Raw genomic sequence first — 25,931 nt, forward strand, 5'->3', positions numbered from 1 at the left:
CCCCCCCACACACACCTACAGGGTAATTGATTATTACATGTTGATGTAAACAGGATGTTTTACTAACATAATCGGAATACATTAGCCTTTTACTCATGCTTCTGTTTCAAGAGGAGATTCTTTCCCCACATGCATGACAAAAGCTGCAGGAAAGTGGGGCTGTGTTGCTAAGGTGTATGAGGGGAGAACTCAGCCAGAGCCTCTGTTGCTGGTCACCTTGGGGGAGGGGGGCAGTGTTAGAGTCCTTTACTCATCTGGAAGAAGGGTCAGTGGGCAGAGCCAAGATTGCTGAGTTCCAAAGAGCAGCCACTGTAACCTTACTTTCTGGACTACTTGAGAATCCCTTAATCTCCATTCAGATGCTACTGCTTGGTGTGGATGGTCAGCACATAAAATAAGTATTGCATTCGGTGCTACGTCTGTGGTATTAAAGCAAAACTGAAGCCCACCTTTAGTTAGGGAAAAGCTTAATTAGTCTACTAATGGTTGTACCTCACTTGGATAGAGTATCTTTTGTACTGCACCATTCATTGTTCAGGCAAAAGATCTCTCTAACAGCTTCACTAAGACCTGTGAACAATTAGGACGGAGATCTTAGTCTTCTAATCTGGTGTCTTGTATCAGCAAAGGGAGACTCAAATCAGGCTGAGAGGAGATGAGCCTCCAGGGTAGGACGTCTTCCCTGTCTGCCACTCTCTGAAGCCAAGCAGAGCTTCATACTGCATTCACACTCCATTCAAACTGAATGTAAGTGTGGGGTTGTGGCAGCATTTGAAAAATCCTGATGTTAAAATGTTTAATCACCTCCAGTTAAAAGAGCTGGTTATCCAGTTGACCTGCTCACACCAACACACCAAAGCAAACTTGATTACAAAATGGAAAACAAAAGTCCCTAATTGGCTCAAATCCCTTGTTTCAAAGTCCTTGAAGAGCCATTAAGTAATGGCCTATGTGTAGCTGTTATTTACCTTTTCTTCTCATTGGTATCGGTGAAATGACGCTATGTCTGCTGGATAAGTGGCATCTGTATCTCAAAGCCCATAACTGACTGGACTGTTTGGTTACCCTAGGATAGCATCTGCAAGCAGTAAAGGTGCTGTTCTTTTTGCTTCCTTGTGTGGCGATAAAGCTCCGGATGTGTGATCGACACGCGAGAAGCTTTCTCCTCTCCCAGCTGTCCTGCTTCCTAGATATTTTTCCTTCTCTCATCCCACTGCAACTTCCATTTTCAAGAAGCTGCTGCTGCTCCATCATTGCTGCCTAAGCTCCGGGTTGGGAAATACCTGGAGATTTTGGGTGTGGGGCCTGAGGAGGGCGGGGTTTGGGGAGGGGAAGGGACTTTAGTGGGGTATAATGCCATAGAGTCCACCTTCCGAAGCTGCCATTTTCTCCATGTGAACTGATGTCTGTCACCTGGAGATCAGTTGTAATACCAGGAGACCTCGAGCTACCACCTGGAGGTAGCTCCGGAGGATGTTGCATGATTGGTCAGCCACTGTCAGCTGACGGGAGCAGTGAGTGCATCTTTCAACGCGGCGCTGCAGATGCACCAGCCGGCTAAAGAAATATTTTGTTCCAAATCCTTTGGCATTTTGAAAGCTTTACAGTGAAATGCTTTAAAATCTTAGCCTATAACATATGGCTTTTTGTTGTAAAGATATTATTGTTAGTTTTATTTCGCAAGTGGTATAATTTGTAACTTTAAAAATAGAAATATATAAGTAACTTTAAGAATTGAAATACAAAGAGAGATTGCATATAGTGGCTGCGTGTTGATATATTTTTTCCGCAAGGAAATTTACCAAACCACCTGGAGGTTGGCAGCCCTACTGTTGCCCCCTGACCAGATCATTGCTGCTTCCCTCCTTTCACAAGCTAACAGTGCCCAGAAATCTCTTCTTGAAGCATCCTGGTCACCAGCCAAAACACCAATCTGTGTCCCCCTTTTAGACCCAAGGGTTGTTTGAATGTATGTGTCTGGCTAGCGCTAGGAGGGCCTGTTTCACTGGTGCTGGTGATCAGCTAAGTACATTTTCATGTCGTCTATGGTGTGAACTGCCTGGGAACTGTTCAGCTCAGGCACTACAGCTTGGGCCCCCTTGGACTAAAATGTGATTTTTTTCTCTTTTAATGGAGAAAGGAATAAATGCTTTCCCCTCAAGTATAAAGATCCTCAGGGCTATTTTCTTCTTTCAGTGCAGTTAATGTGGGGACGGATATGTTGGAACTCGATTGCCACTTGACGAAGGATGAACAAGTCGTGGTGTCTCATGACGAGAATCTGAAACGATCAACAGGACTAGATATCAATATATCTGATCTCAAGTACTCGGTAAGTGAATGCGGACGCTCTCCTCTTTCCACCCCCAGTCCCCAAAGGCTTCAAAAACAACTGGCAGTCTTATATAAGCTAAGGTTTAACATTTAATTTAATTTTAAAATCTTCAAAAGGGCAGGTCATGCTTGCAACCTTACAAAAAAACGTGCCTGGTGAAAATAGAACTCTGGCTGAAGAATGTTGGTGAAGCAGGTGCCCGGGTGAAAATCTGCAGTAGGCCTTTAGATTTCATGTAGCCAAAGTAACAGTGTTGTGACACCAAAGTTTTAACAAAAGTATTGCAGCGTGAGCTTTCATGAACCCGAGCCCCCTTTGCCAGATACTTAACATCCTTGCTGGGTAGAGATAAATGGATAATATCGCAAATGGCAAAGTTTATTGCCATGGCTGCTAAGACGAAGATGAAGTTAAGATCTCTTGATAGAAGTCTTGTTATGATAAGTAATTTTATGGTGTTCATTCTAGTTCATTATTATGGAAGATAATTAAATTAATCTGTTACTACGGGTGTGATTTTTATACTATAACTGGCAATGTAACTATGTTTCTGTTTGTGCTGTGATTTTATAATTTTGAGTTTGTTTGCTATGACTGAATCAATATAATAAAAGTATTTGATTTGAATATCCCTGCTCAACCTCCGTAAACTGAAGTTTGGGTGTTTATGTGGAAGCTGGGCTGCTCGGCTAAACAACTGTGGGGATGAATATTGCACATTCCATTGAACTGTTAAGCAGATGAACAACAAGAAGAAGAAGAGTTGGTTTTTATATGCCGACTTTTCTCTACCTTTCAAGGAGAATCAAACCGGCTTACAATCTCCTTCCCTTCCTCTCCCCACAACAGGCATCCTGTGAAGGTAGGTGGGGCTGAGAGAGCTCTAAAAGAACTGTGACTGGCCCAAGGTCACCCAGCTGGCTTCATGTGGAGGAGTGGGGAAACCAACCCGGTTTGCTTAAAAGGATGTTGAAGAGCTGGAAAAAGCACAGCAGAGGGCAATCAAGATGATCAAGCGGTTGGAGCACCTTCCCTATGAGAAAAGGCTGACAGTTCTGGGACTTTTCAGTTTAGAAAAAAAGACTACTGGGGACGACGACATGATAGAAGTTTATAAAATCATGCACAGGGTAGAGAGTGGGCAGAGAACGTCTTTTCCTTCTCCCAAAATACGGTACTAGAATCCAAGACATCCAATGAAATTGTTCAGTAGTAGATTCAGGATGGACAAAGAAATACTTCTTTACCCAATGAGTGATTAAAGTGCAGTATTCACTGTCAGAGGTTGTAGTGATGGCCACAGGCATAGATGGCTTTAAAAGGTCTCAGCCTCTATGCCCTCTTTGCCTTCCGGAGTAACTGGCTGGCCACTATGTGAGACAGTATGCTGGACTTGATGGTCCACTGGTCTGATTCAGCAGGGCTTTTCTTATGTTCTTATGTGCAACAGTATTGTCTCTGCCGAGAGTCAACCTCACAATCTTCTGGCTCTTGTTTATGTGCTGTAAGCTGTGTCTGCATATGAGGGCCAAACCTCAAGAGACTATTGTTGGACTCAGAGACAGGAAACAGATGGCGTTGCAGGTTGGTTAGCGGCTGCCTGGTAACTTCTGCAGTGAGGTGTAAATCTAAAAAATGAATTGGTGTCCATGAGGTGCTGCTTTCAGTAAGAGCCTAATCTATGTGGTATTGATGGGGGGAACTGATGTACCTTGATGTCTCTGTGGAGAAATTCTTTTTATTTCAAGGCTTGGACTCTTGGTTTTAAAACCACACTTGGTTTTAAAACGTTTGTCTCTGTGAGCAGAAGACAGGCAGGAGGGGGCAGTCAATTGCTGCCACATATCACCGATCCCGCCGCTGATTGCTTTAGTGAGTAAGTCATTAAAGCTTTGCAAATCCAAATGGCCATCCTTGCTGGAGACACTGAAATGGCCAACTCACAACTTGGCTAGCATCTGACACCCGAAAGGTGACAGAGACTTTGGAATGTATGTAGCTATATAGGATCTTCTTGGTTGTCCCAGGAGGAACAGATTTGACCCACAGGGGAGGTGGGCAGAGAGAAGAGATAAAATCTCTTGGCATGGAGGGAGAAGGAGTCTTTTTTTGCTTAAGCCTTCTGGAGGAAGGAGCTTTCACGCTTGGGCTCTATCTTGATGGCTGCCCGTTACTGTATGGAAGAGATAAAGGGCTGCCTGCCTGAAAAAAGGCTTTAAGGTAACGGGAGGCTTTTAGAATGCTGTAACTTTTCAGCTTAAAGAGCCTGCTTTATAATAAGACCATCTAGGGCATGTTGCAAGACAGGACTGCGTGTTTGCACCCTTTCTTTGTATTCCTTGCTCCTTCCATTGCTATGCAGAGTGTGTATGTGGCCTTTTCCCTTTTAATAAATTGATCACTCTTTTAAATGCTTGTAGGTGTTTTCTGTATCACATAGACCGCCACCATTTGAACACGCTATTCAAAACGAGTGCCAGGGGAAGAAAGTCAGTTGATTCCTTGATTGTGTATTCCCTGGGAGTGTGCATGTGTGGTAAACCATCCCTGTAGTAACCATTCACTGGCTAGCAGCAGACACAGGCACTAGGTGGAACCTTTAATTGGCAACGTGGAAGGGTAGCTGGGAGGGCTGGCCCACTTGGCGGGTAGTACTGAAATAAGTGAAGAAAAGAGGAGGGACTGCACCAAGGCAGGGAAACAAATAGTGCAGAGGAAAACAAATTCGTTTCCCTTTGCACCATTTGTTTCCTTGTCTTCGTAATACAAAATCAAGCAGATGGGGCAGATTACTGAAGGAGAAGCATAAGGAAATCCCCTCTGAGAGTTGGGTGGCTTAAAGAGTGGCACAACGCCAGGTGGAGACTTGGGATGACTACAGGTGCCTTGACACCTGGAAGGGCTGAATCAGAGCAGGCCCCCCTGCGGTTTAACAGGGCTGTTCTGCAGTGAAGCAAAGAATAGGTGACATCAAAAGACAAACAGAGCTTAGGAACTCCCTGGCTTACCTAGCTCCTATTAGAACTTGCTACCGACTGGTCCCAGCTGAGTATTTATCTGCTCTAGAGTTAAATAAGCAAAGGAGAGCTTTAACCCTCACGCAAGGATCAGCTTTACCCTCAGCATCATTGGAGGGAAAAGTTAGGAAGCTTCCAAGAGCACAGTGGGAATGCCGTTGTGGGGCAGGAGAAATTGAAAACACTAGCCGTGTCCTTCTCAGGTGCAGTTATTATGAGGCAGAAGTTGATGTATCCTCTTATTAATTTAATGAAGTTTAACTTGGAGGGAGAGGAAATGAAATTTCTTCTATGGGAGGGGGATTCTTTTTGTCTTTCTCAATTAGCCAAATTCTGCTCCGTGGCAATTAAGATCCATTTGGAAAAGATGAATAACTTTAATAACGATATTGGTTAATTTTAGCTTGTAAATATTGATTTTAATTTTTTAAATCTTTTGATATTTCCTTTCACAAAGAGATTATTTTACTTACAGGTTTGTAATTTGGTTGATGTGTTCTGGCTAATGCTGTAAAAATAAATTCATTTATTCATTCAGGTACAGGTTGAGTATCCCTTATCCGAACTGCTTGGGACCAGAAGGGGTCCGTATTTCGGATTTTTTCCATATATTGGAATATTTTGGAATTTTTGCATATACGTAATACAATATCTTGGGGATAAGACCCAAATTCATTTATGTTTTATAAAAACTTTTTACACATAGCCTGAATGTAATTTGAAACACTATTTTTAATAATTTTGTGTGCATTGAACCATCAGAAAGCACAGGTATAACTATCTCACCAGAATACCTATATCAGCTGTTAAACAAGAGCAACAACAAACAATCTAACAATGACAAGCTTTCAGTCTCCACCTACGATGCAGGGTATACTGTATTTTATTTTTTTAAGTGAGAGGAAACATGGGTCTGCCTGCATGCCGGCTCGTTTTCAGATCCGTCCGGATATGGGATGACCGGATAACGGATACTCAACCTGTAATTTGTATCACAAATCTTCCTGTGTTGCCCTCCAAAAAGACTTTGTGGCTTTAAATGTGACTGACCTTTCCCAGAGTACATCCAATCTTGATTGGTAGATTGAAACGAGACTGATTCTGGATGAAAGCTGTTCAGCTTGCAGAACTCAGCACAGTTGTATTTCTGCTAACCATATTTTCCTCTCTTTTTAAAGGAACTCCCACCATACCTCTGCAGACTGGATGTAACTTTTCAGAAAGGTAATGTCGTGAACACTAGATACCTTGCAACTTTTCAGAAAGGTAATGTCGTGAACAGTAGATACCTTGCAAAAACAATTTTTCCAGCTTTAGTATGTTCTTGAAATTTTCATAATTGACAACTGTAGTGTTACTCTAATAGCGTGTTACTTTTTTATAAGTTGAACATTACTGGTGTAACTGATAAATCAAATAATAAATGTGTGGAAACTAATTCCTTTCAATTCAGTCAGTCTGTAAATTGGCATGGTAAATTATCATGTGCGTCCCACTGTTTGTTCAACAAGCTCAGGATGGTGTGTTTGTAGCAGCTACTGCACATTGCTTTTTTAATGAACATTGTCAGGTTACAGTGGTGCATCCAGAAGTCACCCACTGAACTTCATGACTCAGAGATTCAAGCCTAGGTCTCTCTATTCCATGTCCAACACTCGATAAGTTACTTCATACTTGCTGCCTTTAGGATGGCTGTTAAGGCGGGGCGTGCATTTTCTGCATCTAAATTTGTGTAAGCCAGATATCCATTGTTCCAGTTGAATCGCTGCTACTTTTCAGAGTCATAGAATCATAGAATTGGAAGGGGCCATACAGGCCATCTAGTCCTATCCCCTGCTTAATGCAGGATCAGCCTAGAGCATTCCTGACAAGTGCTTGTCCAGCCTCTGCTTAAAGACTGCCAGTGAGGGGGAGCTCACCACCTCCCTAGGCAGCTGATTTCACTGTCGAACAACTCTTAATGTAAAAAACATTTTCCTAATATCCATTCGGTACCCTTCCACCTGCAATTTAAACCCATTATTGCGTGTCCTATCCTCTTCTGCCAACAGAAACAGCTCCCTGCCCTCCTCTAAGTGACAGCCCTTCAAATACTTAAAAGAGAGCAATGTAACTGACAACAGCAGAAGAGTGAAGTCCTAGTGTGGTACTTTTTGAGGATCCAAAGGGCATGTGTGTTGATGGGAGTTCTACACCATGTAGCCTTGAGGGGGAGGGACAGGATGATACAAGGTGAATAAATAACTGAGTTTACAGCCTCTTGGCCTTCACACTGCTTGGGCAATGTGTGTTTGTGTCCTTGATTTTCTCTATCCTTACTCTCTGACCTTGAGACTGTTGCTGTGTCTCAGCCTCCGTTCCCAACACCTTTAATTTGAGAATAGCAGCAGCTAGCTTGCAAAGTAGTTACGAGTATGTTGAAGAAGAGTTGGTTTTTATATGCCGACTTTTTCTACCACTCAAGGTAGAATCAAACCGGCTCACAATTACCTTCCCTTCCCCTCCCCACAACAGACGTCCTGTGAGGTAGGTGAGGGTGAGAGAGTGTGACTAGCCCAATGTCACCCAGCTGGTGGCTTCATGTATAGGAGTGGGGAAACAAATCCAGTTCACCAGATTAGCCTCTGCCACTCATATGGAGGAGTGGGGAATCAAACCAGGTTCTCCAGATCAGAGTCCACCACTCCAAACCACCGCTCTTAACCACTACACCACGCTGGCTTTGAACTAGCCAGGGCTGCTCCTGCTTAATAGGTCAAGAATCAGGAAGGTAGTAAATAATATTAGTGCCAAAAGACCCAAGTCTGCATGCAAGGTCTTGAAGATTTTAAGTGTGCTTCTAAATATTTGAAATCAAAATGTGATGTGGAGAAATTAGAATGTGTGCCTGACAGCGACACTCCTCCGTGGAGCCAGGATTGGCTGTGGCTCCCTGCTATGTGTACATTCGGAAGCTAACCCAGGTTGGCTGTTGTGTAATGCGTGAAAAGGCCTGGATTCTCCTTACTGCAAATGAGATTGGTCTACAAGTGCCCCTTACAACAACCAAATTCTGCTTGTCTCTGTCAGAGTGCCACTGCGAAGGGGAAGACAAACGCATTCCACTGCTGAAGGAGGTATTCGAGGCCTTTCCCCACACCCCGGTCAACATAGACATCAAAGTGAACAACGACGTGCTGATAAAAAAGGCGAGTTGCTCACTTGGTTTTTCTTGCCCGCTGCCTCGTGCTCCAGTCCTGTCAAACTGGGCAGGCGGCAGCTCTTTCCTTTTGAATGGGAGCAGCCTGATCCCTCGGCCAAGATCCAGTAAGAGGAGCCCTTCTGCAGAGGTGGTATAGAACCTTCTTCAGCGCAGTGACAGTCATGAATGTGTCACTGTTAAAAATGGGATGCAGTGCTGAGCCTGTATATCAGGGGTGGGGAACATCAGGCCCGGGGGCCGTTTAAGGCCCACGAAATCATTTGGTCTGACCCTTCGTGGGTCCTGGCAGATCTCTAGCTCAGAGGATCTAAGACTGGTGATCCACCCCCTCCTGCAGACAGGAATAGCTTCTATTCAAGGCAGATGTGAGTTTATTTTGCTGAGAAAAGGAACATTTCCCCCTCTTGCAGAAGAGTCGTTAGCTATGGAGCTGCTAGGACCGCCCAAGAAACTAATTTTTAAGTTGATAATTTTGTATGGCCCACAAATGATGTTATTAATATCCAAATGGCCCTTGGCGGAAAAAAGGTTCCCCACCCCTGCTGTATATGAAGGATGACGGATTCAGCGTTCTCCTGGGGAAGATGCCACAGACGACAGTGTGTAGGGAAGGGAGTGAGGGGGCAGATGGTCAAGGAAGGAGGCCACAAGGTTGGGAAGCAGAAAATTTGTCAATTATTCTTTTTAAAAAATATTTATTTATTTTACATAATAGTAAATACAGACGGTGAAAAACAGATAAAATAGGTAGAACAGATAAGACAAATAAAACTGAGATTACTGCTACACATAAAAATATCTAGCAAACTCAAAACAAGGATACCTTTAAACTAAGTAAGATAAAATAAACATTCTTAATATAATATACAATAAAAAAGTCATTACTTCAGAGTAATTACAGAATTCAAGAGTAGCATAGCTAAAAATCAAATATCATATAAAATTGTTAAACCAATAAATGGAATATATAAGCCAGTGTGATTATTGCTGTGATATCTATAATTATTTCTATTCTTTTTGTCAATTATTCTTGTATCCTTCTCTCCATTGGGAATTCTGTGGTTTCTCCAGGTTTCTGATCAGGCCAAACCTGTTTATTACTAACAGTGCCCTAGTAGCATCAGATGCTTCCAGACCATTCCCTGGGCCTTTCTTTTCATATGTTTTATTTGTATATGATTCTTTCCTTCTCTATTTTACCCTCACAACTTCTCTGTGGCGTAGACTAGGCAAAGAAGTAGTAAAGCAGCATGGATTTGGAGGGAATGATGGGAGACTAAATTGTCAGAGATTCACCAAGGAAGACAGCTAAACAAATTGAGCAATTTTTTTCTGAAAAGCCCAAATGACACTTCTTTGTATGATGCAATATTTATTTACTTCCTTTCTCTCCACTGGGGACACAAAGCAGTGTCCATTGTTCTCCTCTCCTCCATTTTATCTTCACAACCACCCTGTGAGGTAGGTTAGGCTGAGAGCGTGTGATTGGCCCAACATCACCACAAGTTTCCATGGCAGAGCAAAGATTTAAACCTGGGTTTCTCCGATCCTCATCTGACACTCGAGCTGCTACGCCATTGCTTCCCTTTAGTTTGTTTGCAGAGCCATGTATATCCATTTTGAAAGGTTTGACTTTACCCAAGGTATGAGGGGAACTGTAGTTATGTATGGATATGGCACACTGTTGGGAGGTTCCTAACCACATGCAGAAACCACTATTCTCAGCACAAGCATTAGGGGGTGGAGTCCATGGCCATTAAATGGGTTTTGTATTTATGGCGTAGGCATATCCTTTGATTTTATTGTTAGTGTTTCAATATGCTACTTATATGCTAGCTGATTCATTGTTGAAAGCATGAAGCAGCAATTCATTGAACCATAACACTTACTTCAAATCTCTGCTAACTCTTATAAAGCATTTCATAAACAATTTTAAACTGCATTCTCAGTGAGACTGCTTTGAAAGATGAACTCCCAATGGTCTTAGCTTCTGTCTGTAACTGAAATAGGTTATTAAAGTGGCAGTATATATTGCTCACAGAAGCTGACCCTGGCAAGTATTTGGATGGGAGACCTCCAAGGAATCAAGAAAAACGGTAGCTATGCCACACCAACACTGTAATTAAACCTCAAAATGCAAAAGTATGTGGCTGAAGACATATACTCATGGATTTAATTTATCATCTACAAAACTTTATGACTACCTATATATACTGAATAATCTACTGGCAAAGAATCAAGAGTCCTTATGCAGTTCTTCAGCCTGTTCTTCCATGCGTGGGCGATATCTCTTCACAGGTGCAACCCCAGTAGATCAAGCGGTAAATCATCTCGGTTAATAAATAAAGCGATAAATCATCTCTTCAGTACTGAAGAGATTTCCCACTCTTGATTCTTTGCCAGTAGAATTATTGATTGTAACCTTGGATGTATTTTAGTCAGTATATATAGGTAGTCATAAAGTTTTGTAGATGATAAATTAAATCCATGAGTATATGTCCCTCAGCCACATACTTTTGTATTGTGAGACCTCCAAGGAATACCAGGGTCATGACATGGAGGCAGGCAATGGCAAACCACCTCCAAACGTCTCTTGCCTTGAAAACCCTATGGGGTCGCCTTAAGTCAGTTCTGACTTGACAGAAAATATATATATAGGTGCTTTCTTCTCACCATCTCGCATCTCTCTAGAAAACACTCTTATTTCCCAAAAAAACCAATAGTTGCCTATCTTTTATATTCTGGCTTGCTTTTATTGCTGGTTTTATTAGTAATATTTTATTGATATTGATGTTATTAGTTTTATTGATGTCATTGTTTTTATTGTTTTGACTATTTTAACTGTGAGCCACCTCAAGCTGGTCTGGAGAGGTGGCATACAAGTTTTCTAAATAAATAATGTCAGCACAGTTAATTTCAAAAGAATAGCGTAAAATCTGAAACAATCTTTTTTGGTCAGGCTTGTCTGAAATTGCTTTAGCTGAGCATGAGTCCAATATTCAGTACCCTTTGCCTCTGTAAAAAAGAAGGAAGTTTGTAGTGATAATCTTGCCTTGTGCTGCAAGAATGCATTGGCATCTATTCCAGAAGAATAATTTGTCAGTAACCTAAATAAAATTCCCCTGATGGCCAAAGCCATCGATACATATCTATAAGAGACCTGTGGTTTTTATACTGATCCCAGGTTTCCGAGTTGGTGAGGCAGTACCAAAGAGAACATTTGACCGTGTGGGGGAATGTCAGTCATGAGATTGTGGACAAGTGTCACAAAGAGGTAAGTGTCCGGGGCTGCTTTGCAACCGAACTTTCATCCTTCCACCTTGCTACATAAGGGGCTGCAGCTCAGTGGGCTTTGCTTGCTGAAGGTACTGGATACATCCTTGGCACATCTAGTTAAGCAGTTCATGTAACAGGTACCGGGAAAGATCTTTCTCCACCTGAGGTAGCAAAGAGCTGCTGCCAGTAAGCTGGCTGGTCTGACAGCACAGAGCAGCTTAATATATTCTCCTATAATGGTAGAATGTGGAAGAGAATGTTGCATATGCTTTGCATCAATGCATCTGCTTTGCTTGGCTCTTGTGGGTGTTCTCTTCCATCTGGTGAAGGGTATAGGTTAACCTGGGGAGGTATTTGAAAAGTCACCCAGCCGTATTTTGGCTGTTAGCCACTCAGCTCCTTTCCCTCTCAGTTGATGACACTGAGCTTTGTGGAAGCTGTTGGAGCTGATCTTAGTAGAAACCAAAGGGGTTGAGCTAAACACTAATACATAGTGTTCAATATAGTAACCAATAAATATATTTTTATTATATACTGTCACAATTGTATTTAAAAATGCAGGGCCTAATATACAGGCTTCCTAATACGCACAAACATAGTTACAAATATTGCCAACTCATAACAGTTTATGTTAGTATATCAAATGACCAAAAGCTGACCAGATGCGTTTCGGCCTTTTGCAGGCCTTCCTCAGTGGTCGTGCATACACAATTTTACAATGCACATCCTGACACATATGTTGTAGGGGGAAAAAGATATATAAATGCCTTATATTTTGTGTGGCTTTATGCTAAAATAATTCGTCCATGTGCCTTAAAACTTGGCTCCATGGCTCACACCTTGTACATGGTGTCCAGCGTTTCAGGATGTGTATAACATCAACAAACGTGAAGAACCATGAATGAACCCTCCTGTATTTTGTAGTTTGATTTATCTGTCTGTCTGCCTCTCTCATCAGAATGCCCACATTCCTATCCTCTTTTGCTTGCGCCGCGTCCTGCTGCTTCTGGGCCTGTTCTATACTGGGCTCCTGCCTTTCTTTCCCATCCCAGAGGACTTCTTAGAGATTCCAATGCCTTCAATCATCCTCAAGTAAGTGGCTTGTTTTGCATCTCTACCTAGAACAATGACATTGGTGTTGCAGTCACGAAACAGAGCCCTCTGGAATCTATGGCTGCTACCCTGCAGACTTCTTTCTCTGCTTCCGGTACCAAACTGCAGGGCATTTTTTGGCATCCACGTGACAAGGTGGTCTTTTTGTGCTCCAGTTGTCCTCCAGAGAGCCAGCGTGGTGTAGTGGTTAAGAGCGGTGGTTTGGAGCGGTGGAGTCTGATCTGGAGAACCGGGTTTGATTCCCCACTCCTCCACATGAGTGGCGGAGGCTAATCTGGATTTGTTTCCCTGCTCCTACACACAAAGCCAGTTGGGTGACCTTGGGCTAGTCACAGCTCTGTTAGAGCTCTCTCAGCCCACCTACCTCACAGGGTGTCTGTTGTGGGGAGGGGAAGGGAAGGTGATTGTAAGCCGGTTTGATTCTCCCTTAAGTGGCAGAGAAAGTCAGCATATAAAAACCAACTCTTCTTCATCATCTGTCTTCGGTATGCTCTTTCTCAAATCTGCTTCTCCCCACCGCATCTTTTTAGCAACAGACCAGTCCAAATGTGTTCTCAAGTGATCTGGATGGGAATGTGACCATTATCCAAAGACTTGCCTGGATCACCACCATTTTCCTTCCCTGTTTCGTGCAGCCACCATCCACCCCCCACCCACACTGTCACTGGAGGGCATTTTTCTGGCTTTTTTAATAATCAGAAATTTCCAGATTTCTAGCCAGCATGGTATAGTGATTAAGAACGGCGGACTCTAATCTGTAGAACCGGGTTCGATTCTCCACCTCCATATGAAGCCTGCTGGGTGACCTTGAGCCAGTCACAGATCTCTTAGAGCTCTCTCAGGCCAAACAGAGGAAAGCAATAGCAAACCACCTCTGAATGTCTCTTGCCTTGAAAACCCTATGGTGTCGCCATAAGTCAGCTGTGTCTTGACAGCACCTTCCACCACATAATACTATAATAGTCAGTAGGCAGAATCTAGAAAATTATCTGAAATCCCAATTTTCATTTTTTAAGGAGTAAATTTCTATCCCTTTTGCTTCTGGATATACAAAGGTATGTTATGGTAGAAAAATGCAAGATACCTTGATTAATGCTCAGGGAAGCCCTGGTCTTAGGGAACAGATTCTTTGCTGGGAAACAATACAATAAACCCCTTAAATTTTAGGCTAAAAGGAGATGAGTTTCCTTTATAGAGACAGATAGGCAGGATGGAGATGACCATTTGCTGACTTGCCAAGAAGGGGCGAAATAGATATTATATAGAGAGTGTGTATCTCTGAGAGACCTACAGCAAACATTTTTGCAACTACAATATCCTGCTGATATGGTGAGAAAGATGATTGAGAAGGCCAGAATGATACCCAGGCACAACTTACTACAAGATAAGCCCAAAGAGAATGACAACAGAACACCTCTGGTTGTCACTTATAGCTCCCAACTAAAACCAGTCCAACGTATTATTAAGGACCTACAACCAATGCTGGATTGTGACACTTCCCTTGCTGAAGCACTGGAGGGGCGTCCCTTTCTTGCTTACAGACAGCTGGCTAACCTAAAACAACTTCTCACCCATGATGATAAACTACTTAACAGGAACATGGACTCTGGCACCAAGGCCTGCAACAAACCAAGGTGCCAACTTTGCCCTCATATAGATTCTAGAAACATCATCTCTGGACCCACCAATGTCAGCCATACTCAGGTTCATACTCCTGCTCATCTTCTAGTGTGATTTATGCCATCACATGCCAGCAATGCCCTTCCACAATCTACATTGGACAAACAGGTCAGTCTCTTAGACAAAGATTAAATTGACATAAGTCTGACATCAGAAACCACAATATTCCAAAAACCAGTGGGAGAACATTTCAACTTTCCAGGACATTCTGTTGCAGATTTAAGAGTAGCAGTTCTCTTACAAAGGAATTTCAAAGGGAGATTGGAAAGAGAAACTGCTGAATTACAGTTGATATTCAAACTAAAGACAATGCATTTACCTGGGCTGAATAAAGACCGTGCATTCATGGCTCATTACCAATGCTGATTTCTCCACACCCATCTCTCCCCTGGACATCACAGACTCTTTTGCATACCACACCTAATCCCATCACGCCTGCTATTCACATTTACATACTGTTAACATTTACATACTAATGCTTGTCTGAATTCACTCTCCTCTACTTAAAGACAGATGGATTCACATTCTAGCTGTATCTGAAGAAGTGAGCTGTGGCTCACGAAAGCTCATACCCTGCCAGAAAATATTTTTGTTAGTCTTTAAGGTGCTACTGGACTCTTGCTCTTGCTCTTTTCTACTGTTCTAAGCATGTTTGTATTTTAAGATTTTAAAAAAGTAAAAAATAACATAATTAATTGGCTTTGCCTGTGTCTTCTATAAAGTTTGTATCTCTAGTACCTGGCATTAAATTTTATGGTACACATGGCCTGGCCTGACCAAGTGACATTTATATCTAACCCTCGTAAAAAATATTATTTATTGGATTTTTATTTATTCGACACCCCTGGTTTAGAGTTCTTTAAAACATGAAAGCTGACATTTCAGAGAAACCTAGTGCCAGTAGATTGTGGCAGCAATATTATTGCAATCAAGCAGTTATGATCTTTTCCTAAGCCCCCAAAGTAGGCCTCTGGTGGCATGGGGGGGATGGAGGCCACAGGGTACGGAGGCAAGGAAAGTGCTGGGGAAACTGCGGTGCAGATGTTCTGTTGCAGCAGTGAGAGCTACGTGGAGAATCCTTGCCATATAGAACCAGCCTATCAGTGCTTGGAAAATTCTCAAAGGAAACTGAGTTGGGTTTGCCCTTTCTAAGGAGTGATTGGCTTAGCATAATGCACTTGCTAAATATTTAATGCCCTTCAATGCTTTGGATTCTAGAAGTGGGAAGAATTTAGACTCCTCAATGTTTACCAAACAGATAACTTCACTCCCGGTCCAGTTCTGAAATAAAATGAAGCATAAGGCTAAATCATAGAATAGAATCATAGAGTTGGAAGGTACCACCAGGGTCATCTAGTCCAACCCCCTACACAATGCAGGAAATTAATAACTACCTCCCCCCACATCCCCAGTGACCCCAACCCTCCCCCCACCTCTTGACCTTAAATAAGCAGGATCTTTTTGCAAGCAGAACTCTTTTACCTTATGTCTGAAATAATGTCTGAGGGCCAGCGGGATGTAGTGGTTAAAGTGTTGGACCAGGATTTGAAAGACTTTGGTTCGAATTCCTACTTGTGCCATGGAAGCTTGTTGGGTGACCTTGAGCCAGTCGCACACTCTCTGCTTAACCTAACTCACAAGGTTGTTGTGTAGATAAAATGGAGGAAAGGAGAATAATATAAGCCGCTTTGGGTCCCCATAAGGGAGAAAGGTGGGACAGAAATAATTTTTCATCATTCTGTCTCATGGGGTTTTTACCCAGAGACTGATTTCATGGAGGATCTTTTAGCCCTTGTGTACATAGACACAGCTTAATGTGCCTGGAAAGAAGAAAGGGGAGGGAGACGTGCACTTAACCAGGGAGTAACTTTATTGTCCTGCCAAAGCTACAGAGTAGCAAAGATGAGAACAGCAGTAGCTTTCAAGTTCAGATAAGTTCTAGGCAGTAAGGCACAGTTCAGTAACAAAACAAAACCCTGCAAGAGCTGGGGGAAAACTACAGCCCCTGGGAAAATCCTGTTCATCAGCTCTTCTGCTATTTCTGAGTATGACTATGGCCTTGCTTCCTTTTTGTGTTAAAGAAGAACTAAGAACCTCAGGAAGCTGCAAGTCACCTCCCACTCACTCACAGTTCATGCAGCTCTGCAGATAAATGAGGACTAAGCACAGAAAGGTTCCCTCCTGTCTTGCATCACTTCTAAATTGTGCTTTCTCCAGGTTTTACCAAATAAATGTTGGAACGTGCTGTAAGGATGCTTACCTTCAGATTTCTCTATTTAATTTTGAAATAGTTTAGAACAAGACTGTGTATATTTTGTGGCTACTCTTGTGCTTTTGTTTGAGTTGCTGTGTGACTTTCTAGGACTCTTTGTAGAAGGCTGAGACTCTCAGCGATTCTTTAAACACAGGAGCTCATTTTCGGTGTCAGGTCATGGAATCATAGAGTTGGAAGGATCCACCAGGGTCGTCTAGTCCAACCCCCTGCACAATGCAGGAAATTCACAACTACCTCCACCACCCCCCATCCCCAGTGACCCCTACTCCACGCCCAGAAGATGGCCAAGATGCCTTCCCTCTCATGATCTGCCTAAGGTCATAGAATCAGCATTGCTGGCAGATGGCCAACTAGCCTCTGCTTAAAAACCTCCAGGGAAGGAGAGCCTACCACCTCCCGAGGAAGCCTGTTCCACTGAGGAACCGCTCTAACTGTTAGAAAATTCTTCTTAATGTCTAGGTCCATGGTGCTGATGATCTTTGAGACCTAGGTGTTCCTCAAGTTGAGATTGTTGCCTCTGCCAGTTGTGAAATTATTTCTGCACATCTTCGTTTTCCTAAATGTTGTCAGGGATGGTGTGTAATGGGAGTGTGTAACCTGCGTTCTCTTGTTTCCACCCTCCCATCTTAGGCTCAAAGAACCAGAGAAGATCTCAAGAAGTCAGCGGTTTACCGTTTGGTTTACTGACATGTAAGGTTTCCTTGTTTCTCGACAAAACAGAAGTCCGGTGGCACCTTAAAGAGTAACGGAGTTTATTCCAGCATGAGCTGTCATGATTGTTTCTTGAGCCCTTTTCCCATCATTGTATGGACCACCTCTTTTGGCCGTGCCTGGAGAGAACAGATCGGATGTCTCTGTCTAATAGCATCCTGTCCCATCCCCCAGTCCACCACCCCATGTCCTTCTTGTTGTAAATCTGCATCATCAATAATTAATGCAACACGTAATGCATCTGAAGGGGGGGTTGCTCAGGAAGCTTCTGTTATAATAAATTAGTCTTTAAGGTTACACAAAATCTTGTTGTTTTGGCAGCAAACCAAAAAAAAAAAAAAGAGGGCCGCACCAAACGAAGACAAAAAAACAGCCACTGGTGCAAGGGGAAAGTATTTAATATTTAAATTGCCCCTACGTGTTTCGCATATGCTTCCTCAGGGTGATCTTTCTTAACTCAAATGTCCCAAGCAAGCAAAGAAACAATAATGAGGGTATTATTGGGTTTGTTTGTTTTTGCTTGCTTGGGACGTTTGAGTTAAGAAAGATCCCTCTGAGGAAGCATATGCAAAATGCTTAGGGGCAATTTAAATATTAAATACTTTTCCCTTGCACCAGTGGCTGTTTTTTTGTCTTCCTGTTTTGGCAGCAGCCAACTAACCCTCTGGAATTCCCAGGTAATGCAGGTGGTCGCTGTTCCCCAAGAAAATGTGTGATACAAGTGGAAACCCCCAGCTGTAGCTAACATGCTTCTCTTTGAGTTTAGAGACAAGGCGCTTTAATCAAGGTCTGTTTTCCCATGGGCAAAGGCTCACGTGCCCCCCCCCCACCCATGGCTCCTGCTGGAGAAGGGGAGCCACGTGGCAGGAAAAGTGGGATATGTAGTTCTAAACCTTCATAACTAGCTACACACTATCTGGGTGTCTCCTTTGAAGGGTACGCAGTGGATCTTTGCCTGCCCCCTGCATCACTTGGCGTTTTGTTGATTGTCAGTGCCCCTGTCCCAGCTGCTGTGTTTCGTGGCTGGGGTGCAGCAGATTCATGTGGACAGCTGCAGTGGAAGGCATAGGAAGAGACACAACTCGGTGGGCTGGTTGAGAGAAGTGCCCCGAGAGCAACACTCCTCTCTGTTAAAACGCTTAGGGCTGTTTAGCTTGGAAAGAAGGTGGCTAAAGGGCGACCTGTTACAAGTCTATAAAATTATGCATGGTATGGAAAGAGTGGACAGGAAGAAGCTTTTCTCCCTCTCTCATAATACTAGAACAAGGGGTCATCTGCTGAAGCTGGAGGGTGAGAGATTCAAAACGGATAAAAAGAAGTATTCCTTCACACAACACAGAGTTAAATTGTGGAACTCCCTGCCCTAGGATGTGGTGATGGCTACCAACTTGGAGGGCTTTAAGAGGGGAGTGGGCATGTTCATGGAGGAGAGGGGGCTATTCATGGCTACTAGTCAAAATGGCTACTAGTCATGACACATACCTATTCTCTCCAGGATCAGAGGAGCATGCCTAATAGATTAAGTGCTGTGGAAGACAGGCAGGATAGTGCTGCTACAGTCGTCTTGCTTGTGGGCTTCCTAGGGGCACCTAGTTGGCCACTGTGTGAACAGGCTGCTGGACTTGATGGACCTTGGTCTTATCCAGCATGGTTTTTCTTATGTTCCTGACAGATCATGGAGAACTCTTTGCTGTCGACCCAAGGAATTCACTGCCACAGATGGCCACTTATATTGAGGCAGCTTAAAAAAAAAAGTATTAGATGAATTCATGAAGCATGGACCACTGGTTGCTGTTAGCTACAATAGCTGAAAGTAGCCTCGATTTTAGAATGAAGTACACCCCTGAATACTGGGATCTGGAGAGAAATGGGGAAGGGCTATTGGCTTCATGCCTCGCTTGTGAGCTTGTCAAGAACCATCTGGTTGTCCGCTGTTGGAAATGCTGGAGCGAATGACCCCTTTCCCTGGTCCAGCAGACCTCTTATGACCCTGAGGGGTAGTTGAGCTTGGTAGCAGACTGCCCTCAAAAGCTAACACTTGGACGTAATGCATACTTTATCTAACAGCATACGACAAGCCCAGCATGGTGAAATCATGCTGCCCAGAAATCAGCAACACTTGATCGCTTCATTAAACTTCCATGTTCTTTTGAGCACACAGGCACACACACACCAAAAATTCAAGGGACATGACAAATGTTGGCAGTGTTCAGTATCCCAGTTCAGCTTGACTCTGGGAGGCGAAGCTCCTTTTCTTCCTTCACATCTTCTGTCAGAGCGAGGCTGGTTTAAATGTTGAGCACTGAAGACTGCAAAGCATGTAAGTGATCTTACTCTCCCTGTTTTCGTAGGTTGCTGATGAGGAAAGCGTTATTTGACCACCTCACCGCTCGAGGCATTCAGGTATGGCATGGCAAAGATTTCATAAAGTAATACGAGGTTCTACATTTGTGTTGTCTTCTGTTCCCATCTCTGACTTTTTTTTGGTAATGTTTAAAGGACTTTGCATACATTATTTATATGACACTTTCCCCAGGTATGATCTCCTTATCCTACCCTCACAGTATACGTAAGCCAATATTAGCATCTTGTTACAGAAGCAGAATTGAGACGATGGCTTTTTCCACATGAATGGTTTACAATGTTTCGTGCCTTCAAAAACTACATTTTATTTTTCATCTCCGCACGTTTTTTCATCCATTTGGTGTCGGAAACATTTTCTCATCATTTTCCATCCGTTATTTTCCCAAGCACTTTTACTGCAATGTTTTTTCCCTCCGTTTCCGAGCCAGCTGCCCTCCAGCATGTGGACTTCTTGAAACAGTCTTGATTTCTCAGCCCCACCAAACATCCTTCCATTGTTCACACCCATCGGATGGATGCATGAAGCAAGATAACCCACCCACCCCGCATTCCCCTGATTGCATACCTATTCTCTCCAGGATCAGAGGAGCATGCCTATTATGTTAGGTGCTGTGAAACACAGGCAGGATAATGCTGCTGCTGTCGTCTTGCTTGTGGGCTTCCTAGAGGCACCTGGTTGGCCACTGTGTGCACAGGCTGCTGGACTTGATGGGCCTTGGTCTGATCCAGCATGGCCTTTCTTATGTTCTTATGTTCTTACGCCAAAGGCTTTGAGGGAAAATAACAGACTGCTGCATTTTAAAATGGAAATCTCTCTCTTGCTCTCTGTCCTCCCCTTCAGGTGTACGTCTGGGTACTAAATGAAGAGCATGAATACAAGCGAGCGTTTGACTTGGGCGCGACTGGGGTCATGACAGACTACCCCACAAAGCTGAAGAACTTTTTGCACAACTACCCTGCATAACAGGATGGCAAGGACGGTTCCTCCGAAAGAAATAAGCGGACAAGAACAAGCCAAGGGAGCCAGTCGCTTGGTCCGAGTTTCCCGGCGACACATTCACCCCCACGATGGCAGGCATAAATAGCTGGGATTTTATTACCTCATTCTTAAGTCATTTCATGGTATAGAGATTGTATACAGCTATATTTATTTAAAATTTTAATGGACTAGTTTACATTTATTTTCTTTTTGTAAATAGCTCGGTTAGCCATCAGTCGCTGACCTAATAGATACGTCTAGAAAGAGAACCTACAGACAGGGTAAACTCGTAGAAGCGGTAGGCAAAACTTACTGTGTATGTCGCTAGGCCTCGTCGCTTAAATTTCACCAAGTCTGCCCGCAGACAACATTCCAGGAAGATGCTTTTTGTTTGTTTGTTACTGCATTGTAAAATTGTCTCTCATAAACAGGCTAAGGTGACTGCATTTCCTGGTCACCCAGGTTATGTGGAGGAGGGGGCAGCGAGAAGAAACTAGAGCAGGAAACACAGAAACACTGTTGGCGTGCTGGATGTTCCTCAGTGTGGTCACTCCCACTCCACAGCTAAGAACATGACATAAGAAAGGCCCTGCTGGATCAGACCAAGGCCCGTCAAGTCCAGCAGTCTGTTCACACGGTAGCCCACCAGGTGCCTCTAGGAAGCCCCCAAACAAGACGACTGCAGCAGCATTGTCCTGCCTGTTTTCCACAGCACCCAAAATAATAGGCATGCTCCTCTGATACTAGAGAGAATAGGTATGCAGCATGACTAGTATCCATTCTAACTAATAGCCATGAATACCCCTTTCCTCCATGAATATGTCCACTCCCCTCTTAAAGCCCTCCAAGCTGGCAGCCATCATCACATCCTGGGGCAGGGAGTTCCACAATTTAACTATGCGTTGTGTGAAAAAATACTTCCTTTTATCCGTTTTGAATCTCTCACCCTCCAGCTTCAGCAGATGACCCCGTGTTCTAGTATTATGGGAGAGGGAGAAAAACGTCTCCCTGTCCACTCTCTCCAAACCATGCATAATTTTATAGACCTCTATCATGTCTCCCCTTAGCCACCTTTCCAAGCTAAACAGCCCTAAGCGTCTTAACCGCTCCCCATAGGACAGTTGCTCTAGTCCCCTAATCATTTTGGTTGCTCTTTTCTGCACCTTCTCAAGCTCTGTAATATCCTTTTGTAGGTGTGGTGACCAGAACTGTACACAGTATTCCAAGTGTGGTCTCACCATAGATTTGTACAAGGGCAGTATGATATCAGCAGTTTTATTCTCTATTGCTCATCTAATTATGGCCAGCATGGAATTTGCCTTTTTTACAGCAGCCACACACTGGGTTGACATCTTCATTGAGCTATCCACTACCACCCCAAGATCCCTTTCTTGGTCTGTCGCTGCCAGCACAGATCCCATCAGTGTATATGTGAAGTTGGGATTTTTTGCCCCAATATGCATCACTTTACACTTACTCACATTGAATTTCATTTGCCATTTTAATGCCCATACCTCCAGTATGTAGAGATCCTTTTGGAGCTCATCACAGTCCGATTTTGTTTTAATCACCCTAAATAATTTAGTGTCATCTGCAAACTTGGCTACTTCACTGTTTAACCCCAACTCCAGGTCATTGATGAACAGGTTGAAAAGCACTGGTCCCAACACAGATCCCTGAGGCACCCTACTGCTCACATGCTGCCATTGTGAGAACTGACCATTGATTCCTACTCTCTGCTTCCTATTTTTCAGCCAGCTCTCAATCCATAAGAGGACTTGTCCTCTTATCCCATGACTATGAATTTTGCTTAGCAGTCTTTGGTGGGGGACTTTGTCAAAAGCTTTTTGGAAATCCAAATACACAATATCCACAGGCTCATTCCTGTCCACATGCTTATTGACGCTTTCAAAAAACTCTAATAGGTTAGTGAGACAGGACCCTACCCTTACAAAAGCCATGTTGGGTTTTGCCCAGCAGACCTTGCCCTTCTATATGCGTGACAACTCTATCTTTAATAATGCTTTCCCCCAATTTACCCAGAACAGACGTTAAGCTAACTGGCCTGTAATTTCCTGGGTCCCCCCTGAAACCTTTTTTATAAATGGGTGTTACATTGACCCTTCTCCAGTCCTCTGGTACAGAGGCTGATCAAAGGGACATATTACATATCTTTGTTAGAAGTTCAGCAATTTCCCACTTGAGTTCTTGAAGAACTCTAGGATGAATATCGTCTGGTCCCTGTGACTTGTTAGTTTGCAGTTTGTCTAGCGCATCTACTACTGTTAGAGCTCCATAGCAGGGGTGTCGAACTCATTTATTACGAGGGCCAGATATGAGATAAATGCCACTTGGTCAGGCCGGGCCATGCCTCACCAGCCCCTATCAGGACTGGGGAGGTGTGACTGTCACTGTCAGACAGCCAATCAGTGTGATATACCCTCTCAAGGGTGGCGGTTTTGTGAGTGACACGTGGGGTCAGCCAAGCAGTGCTTTGCAAATGAAGACAGGTTCTCCCAAGGCCAGTTCAGTCAAGAGGGCTGTACATGTGTCTAAATGGCAGGGGGTGGGCTTCTGCAGCAGGCTGACCACCGAAGCTACGTACGTTTGCCTTTTCTCCTTATGACATAGACTGGGAAAACTTAGGCCAGTCACAGTTTCTCAGTATAATCTACCTCACAAGGCTGTTGTGAAGATAACCATGAGGCAATAATCCCCTGTGAGCACCATCATGATCTCCTTTTAGGAAGGTCAGTTTGCAAATTGATTACTGTTAAGAGTGTTCAAATATCTACTTTAGGAAGCAGTGTGCTTCTGTATAACCTCTTCTAGGTTTTCATGAACGACTACTAGGCAAGTTGCAGCTGTCTTCTGGGTAGAAGGCAAAAACAAAAACCCCCACTTTCTCCTTTGTGGTGAATCCCAGTTGCCCTGACTGAAGGGAACCTGCTTGTCAGAAAGCACTGCTAGGGTTGCCAGCCTCCAGGTGGCGGCTTGAGATCTGCTCTTACAACTGGATCTCCAGCCAATATTCATCTGGAGAAAATGGCTGCTTTGGTAATTGGATTCTATGGCACTGAAGTCCCTCCCCTCTCCTGTCCTACTCGGGCTCAGTCCCCAAAGTCTCCAGGTATTTCCCAACCTGTAGCTGGCAACCGTAAGCACCGCCCTGACTAAAATGACATACACTCCTGTCCATCATATTTGCTTCCGCTCTGGTGTCGTGAAAGAGCCAAGTTGCATTCCCCTGTGATACGGGAAAGTAATTTTGTTTCAAAGTAATGCTCAAATCTTACCTTACCTGCTCTTCCTTAGTGAAAACTTTGGTTTTCACCTGTGCAACAGCGCTGTGAGCCTAAGTGAGAAGTATAGGTTTCTTTTAATATAGTAATTCTTGATAGAAGTCTCATGAGACTGTGGCGTCTCCCTTTGCTGTCTCCCCTCCTCCCCCACACACACTGTTTTAAAACTACTGTTTAGTTCCTTGGGGCAGGGACCTGTCCTGTAAAGCATTGTGTTTATGTCTTCATAAAGTCACTTTGAGATTCCAAGGCCACCCTCTCAGTCTTTGAACCACCCTATGATTCAAGCCCCGCGTCCCGACAGAGTTGGTGGATGCTGTAAGCCTGCAACCCTATTTTAGCAAGGCTATGTAGAATGTTAAATAGCAGCATGGATTTGCAATGGGGCTAGTTCTCAAGGAGGTTGTGAGCTTGGCTTCATAGGTTTTTATGCACAAAATGCAGATTATTGCTAAGTAGGATGCCAGTAGCATGACTCCACTGCTGCCTTGAGAGACAGCGTGGTGAAGTAGTTAAGAGTGGTGGACGCTAATCTGGAGAACCGGGTTTGACCCCCCGCTCCTCCACATGAAGCCAGCTGGGTGACCTTGGGCCAGTCGCAGTTCTGTCAGAACTCTCTCAGTCCCACCTACCTCACTAGGTGTCTGTTGTGGGAAGGGAAGGCGATTGTAAGCTGATTGAGACTCCTTAAAGGTAGAGAAAAGTGGGGTATAAAACCAACTTTTTTTCTTCAGAGTCGAGGCAAATTTTGTTCAGTGGGAATTCAGCTGTAGTGGAGACTAAGATGGTAGAATAGAATTGTGCTGCTTGTTCAGTTCCAGCACAAGTTAAACTAATTGGTTTGAACCAGCCCTCCTGTGCACCCCAGCCTGTATGAACTAAATCCATTGCATTGGGAAAGGGAAATAAGATTACATCCTTTGTTCTAGATTTATAGCTCCCAATGATAAATCCCCCTAAGTGAAGTCACGCCCTGCGTTTCATTGACCATGTGCTACACGTATTGATTCGGCAGCAGGGTTATCAGATTGTTTGTATTCTTGGCTCCTGTGACTACGCAGATGCAGTTACAGGGTTGTCATGCATAGAATTTGAGGGTGCGGAACATCCATTTCTGAGAGCAGGTCTGCCTAGCAGTGGTTTTCAACCATTTTTGCTCCATTCCCCCCTTTCACCATTGTTCAGAATATAATTCCCCCTTCCCAAGATAGTCTAATTCAAAAAAACAAACTACAATTTTACAGATTGTACATAATCTACAGGACATCAAACTTTGCTGAGTAGTGGTCCCAATTCTCCCACCCACCCTAAAATTCCCCCCTTGTTGAGAACCCATGGCTTAGGGTTTTAATTCCAATTTCTTATCCTGAAGGCTGTGAGGATAAGCTGGGAAATGAACACATGAAGCTGCCTTATACTGAATCCATCAAGGTCTGTATTGTCTGCTCAGGCTGGCAGGGGCTCGCCATGGTCCCAGGCAGAGGCCTTTCACATCACCTACTGCCTGGTCTTCTTTAACTAGGATTGAACCTGGGACCTTCTGCATGCCGAGCAGATGCTCTGCCACTGAGCCACGGCCCCTCCCCAGTGGTTAAAAGGTGGGGCAGTTCCTAGGTATCTCTGATCCCCAACTGACCAGGAAGTTAGGGGCTGTGTGTTCCGTGTAGCTTTGACCTT

The 25,931-nt window shown here is 43.7% G+C and overlaps 1 protein-coding gene across 1 annotated transcript in view; it reads left to right on the forward strand.

The window, feature by feature from the left end:
- GDPD1 (glycerophosphodiester phosphodiesterase domain containing 1) overlaps positions 1-20,958 on the forward strand; it is a 48,615-nt gene extending 27,657 nt beyond the window's left edge. The window contains exons 3-10 of the mRNA XM_056865283.1: positions 2,197-2,332; positions 6,531-6,576; positions 8,422-8,540; positions 11,739-11,828; positions 12,789-12,922; positions 17,529-17,588; positions 19,961-20,012; positions 20,815-20,958. Of these exons, the coding sequence (XP_056721261.1) occupies positions 2,197-2,332; positions 6,531-6,576; positions 8,422-8,540; positions 11,739-11,828; positions 12,789-12,922; positions 17,529-17,588; positions 19,961-20,012; positions 20,815-20,937 (760 nt within the window). The 3' untranslated portion in view covers positions 20,938-20,958. The remainder of the gene's footprint in view (positions 1-2,196; positions 2,333-6,530; positions 6,577-8,421; positions 8,541-11,738; positions 11,829-12,788; positions 12,923-17,528; positions 17,589-19,960; positions 20,013-20,814) is intronic.
- The last annotated feature ends 4,973 nt before the right edge of the window (positions 20,959-25,931 follow it).

The sequence above is a fragment of the Euleptes europaea genome, chromosome 19 (assembly GCF_029931775.1).
Source record: "Euleptes europaea isolate rEulEur1 chromosome 19, rEulEur1.hap1, whole genome shotgun sequence".
Taxonomy (NCBI): Eukaryota; Metazoa; Chordata; class Lepidosauria; order Squamata; family Sphaerodactylidae; genus Euleptes; species Euleptes europaea.